General features: G+C 43.6%; 1 protein-coding gene across 1 annotated transcript; it reads left to right on the forward strand.

The window, feature by feature from the left end:
• Window positions 1–1,731, forward strand: LOC113762250 (pathogenesis-related genes transcriptional activator PTI6-like). Its single transcript, XM_027305624.1, has one exon. The coding sequence runs from the start codon at window positions 490–492 to the stop codon at window positions 1,384–1,386; it is 897 nt and encodes a 298-aa protein (XP_027161425.1). The 5' UTR covers window positions 1–489; the 3' UTR covers window positions 1,387–1,731.
• Window positions 1,732–2,750: the final 1,019 nt, after the last annotated feature.

Here is a 2,750-nt window from a genome sequence, read left to right on the forward strand (position 1 = left end):
CCCGTTCGGAGCTGTGAGATCAAAGGGGTAGGAACAAGGGAAAACAAACAAGAGAGAGAGATGAAAAGGGGGTCTGGGAACCTTTGAGCAAAGAGTTGTAAAACCGCAGAGTACAATACTGATACTCTGTGTCTGTCTGTCTTACTTATTGTTTCCCTCCAAAAACAACAAAAGCCAACCAGCCAGCACTCAGGTCCCCTTTTTCTCTCCCTCTCCTTTACTGTCACCAACCCGCCATTTGCTAAATATCGCTGTGTCGATTTCTTTCACCACCTCCTCTTACTGAGAACTCCTATTTACTTTCTTTGCCCCTTTTCCAAAGTCTGTTCACTCCTCACTCACTCATAAACCCCTCTATAAACCCCCCCCCCCCACCCTCCTTTCCTCCCAGCGGTTTTGGTCTCCTGCTTTCTTATATTCTTTTGATAGCAAAACCAACCAATCCCTTTTCTTCTTGATGCTCGGGAAGAAGATTTCCCTGCATAGTTCATGGAAATAGGCATCAGCCCTCAATCTCCAATGTATTCTCGACAAAGAGTCAAGTTTTCAGAACATGTTGTTACCACAAACAAGCCCATAGACGACCGGAGATCACTCACCCCCTCCGGCCAGTCTTTGACCGTCGTCCGGCAAAAAGTTGTGAGAATCATATACACCGACGCCGACGCCACCGACTCCTCCGATGACGAAGAGGAAACTAGGAACGTGCGGAGAGTAAAGAGACACGTGGAGGAAATTAACTTTGGCCCACCTCCTAAAACAACAAAAATCGAGCAGCAGAGGAATGGGAAGAGAAGTCTTCAGAGTTTGACTCCGCCGGCGGAACCTGACGTCAGCAGCCGGAAGAAGTTCAGGGGCGTGCGTCAAAGGCCGTGGGGTCGTTGGGCGGCTGAGATCCGGGATCCGAAGTGGAAGAAACGGGTATGGCTTGGGACTTACGATACTCCAGAAGAAGCGGCTTCCGCTTATGATAGAGCCGCCGTTAAGCTGAAAGGCCCTGACGCCGTTACCAACTTTCCCGTAGAATCCATAAAGGGAACGGTCGGTGGGACGTGTCAGAGCGAGAAAAGTAGTGAAAGCGCCACGTCAGAAGATGTCGCTTTGTCGCCCACGTCAGTGCTCCGTTATGATGATACGACTAGTCAAACGGAGACAGAGGTTTCGGTTGGAATTGGAACTAGCGACGCCGTTTCATCAGCCACTTCGGTTCTCCGTTGCTGCGACGGCTTGACGCCGTTTGCTAATTTCCCCTTCCCGGAGTTTGACGACCTGGGCTTGGGCGCTGACTTCCCGTTAAGTTGGCCGCCGATGGAACCGTCAGGGAAAAATTACGCCGAGGAATTCGGCGAGTTTGACTTCGATGATTTCCTGGTTGAAGTCAGATAAGATATTCATTATCCAAACTTTAGTGCGCTCTCTGGTGGACTGTTTGGTCATGTAAAAGAGAAAAAAAGGAATGTGGTGCCTAATTGTGTAATTAGATGCAAATTAGTGGGTTTTTTTTTTTTTCAAAAAAAAATTTCGTTGGGTCATTGTTAAGTTGGCATATATATATATATATATATATATTGGCGGGAATACGGAGTGTTTATACTTCATAGTAGCGTGAGAAAGCGTACGTGTCTGTGTGAGAGTCATCCACCAGCCTTGAAAGACGGCAATTTTGTTAGAGGTGCTTATAAAGTATTTAAGTTTTTTGTCCCATGTCAGAGATATTTGTGGTGTTGTTTATCTTTTATTGTGTGATTTTTGTTAGTATATATATTTTGATACTCATTTTGGTATATTTTATAATAGAAGATCAGATGAATGATGAAGTAGAGGTGCTATCAATCGAAGAAGTGTTGTGTGTACAAATATGGCATGGCATATATCCTTCTGTCCTTGCAAAAGTATGGGGGAGGAGGCGATGATGACTTCTTGGATGTCACGCCTAGCGTTGCAAAGCTAATCAGGAGTAATTTTTGCCAGTAGGGACAGCTGATAATCAGCCGGGTTGGTTGTTTTCATTTTGACAAAAGATCATCTCTCGAATGAAAATCAATCAAATGCCACTAGTCTACTACTAGTAATTTATAACCGAGCACTGGTTTAAATGGCATTCCGGGGTTGAACCGAGCACTGGTTTAACCGAGCACTGGTCTAAAGTTTGCAGAATCAAATGTATTTTTGTATTTTGAAATTTTGTTTAATCAAAGAATGTGCTGCTATAGTTTTACGAGGAAGGTGAAGAGAGGGTTCAAATACATGCATATACACACCCCTTATTAGGAGTAAAACAAAACAAAACAAAAGTGGTTATATCAATCAATTGTTGGATGAATCCTCTTCCTTTGCTGTGGAACAGAGAGAGAGAGAGGACTGCCGTTGGTGATTATTAATTTATGGTGGCACTGTTGTGGCTGTGGGAGCAAACGTAGGATTTGATTGGTGACGCGTTTGACAAACAAAAAAGGAAACCGTATATTGCATTTGCTTGCTGGGTTACTGGAACTCCTCACGCGTAGTGATGTAATCGAACCGAGCTGCTCGCGAGAGTTTGACTCGAACTCGGTCAAACCGAGTTCGAGTCGAGTTTCGAGCAGCTCGATAAGGTTATCGAGTCGAGTTCGAGCATTCAGAAGTGATACTCGAAGGCTCGACGAGCCTTATCGAATATTTTAATTTTAATTATTTAATATTTTAATTTTAATTATTTAATATATTATTATTATAAAATTACCCTTATATCCAAAAGAATTGTCAAATTT

The sequence above is a fragment of the Coffea eugenioides genome, chromosome 1 (assembly GCF_003713205.1).
Source record: "Coffea eugenioides isolate CCC68of chromosome 1, Ceug_1.0, whole genome shotgun sequence".
In the NCBI taxonomy this organism is placed as follows: Eukaryota; Viridiplantae; Streptophyta; class Magnoliopsida; order Gentianales; family Rubiaceae; genus Coffea; species Coffea eugenioides.

What these genes read in the sequence shown, in the direction of transcription:
- LOC113762250 (XM_027305624.1), top strand. Translation starts at nt 490, where the DNA reads ATGGAAATAGGCATCAGCCCTCAATCTCCAATGTATTCTCGACAAAGA.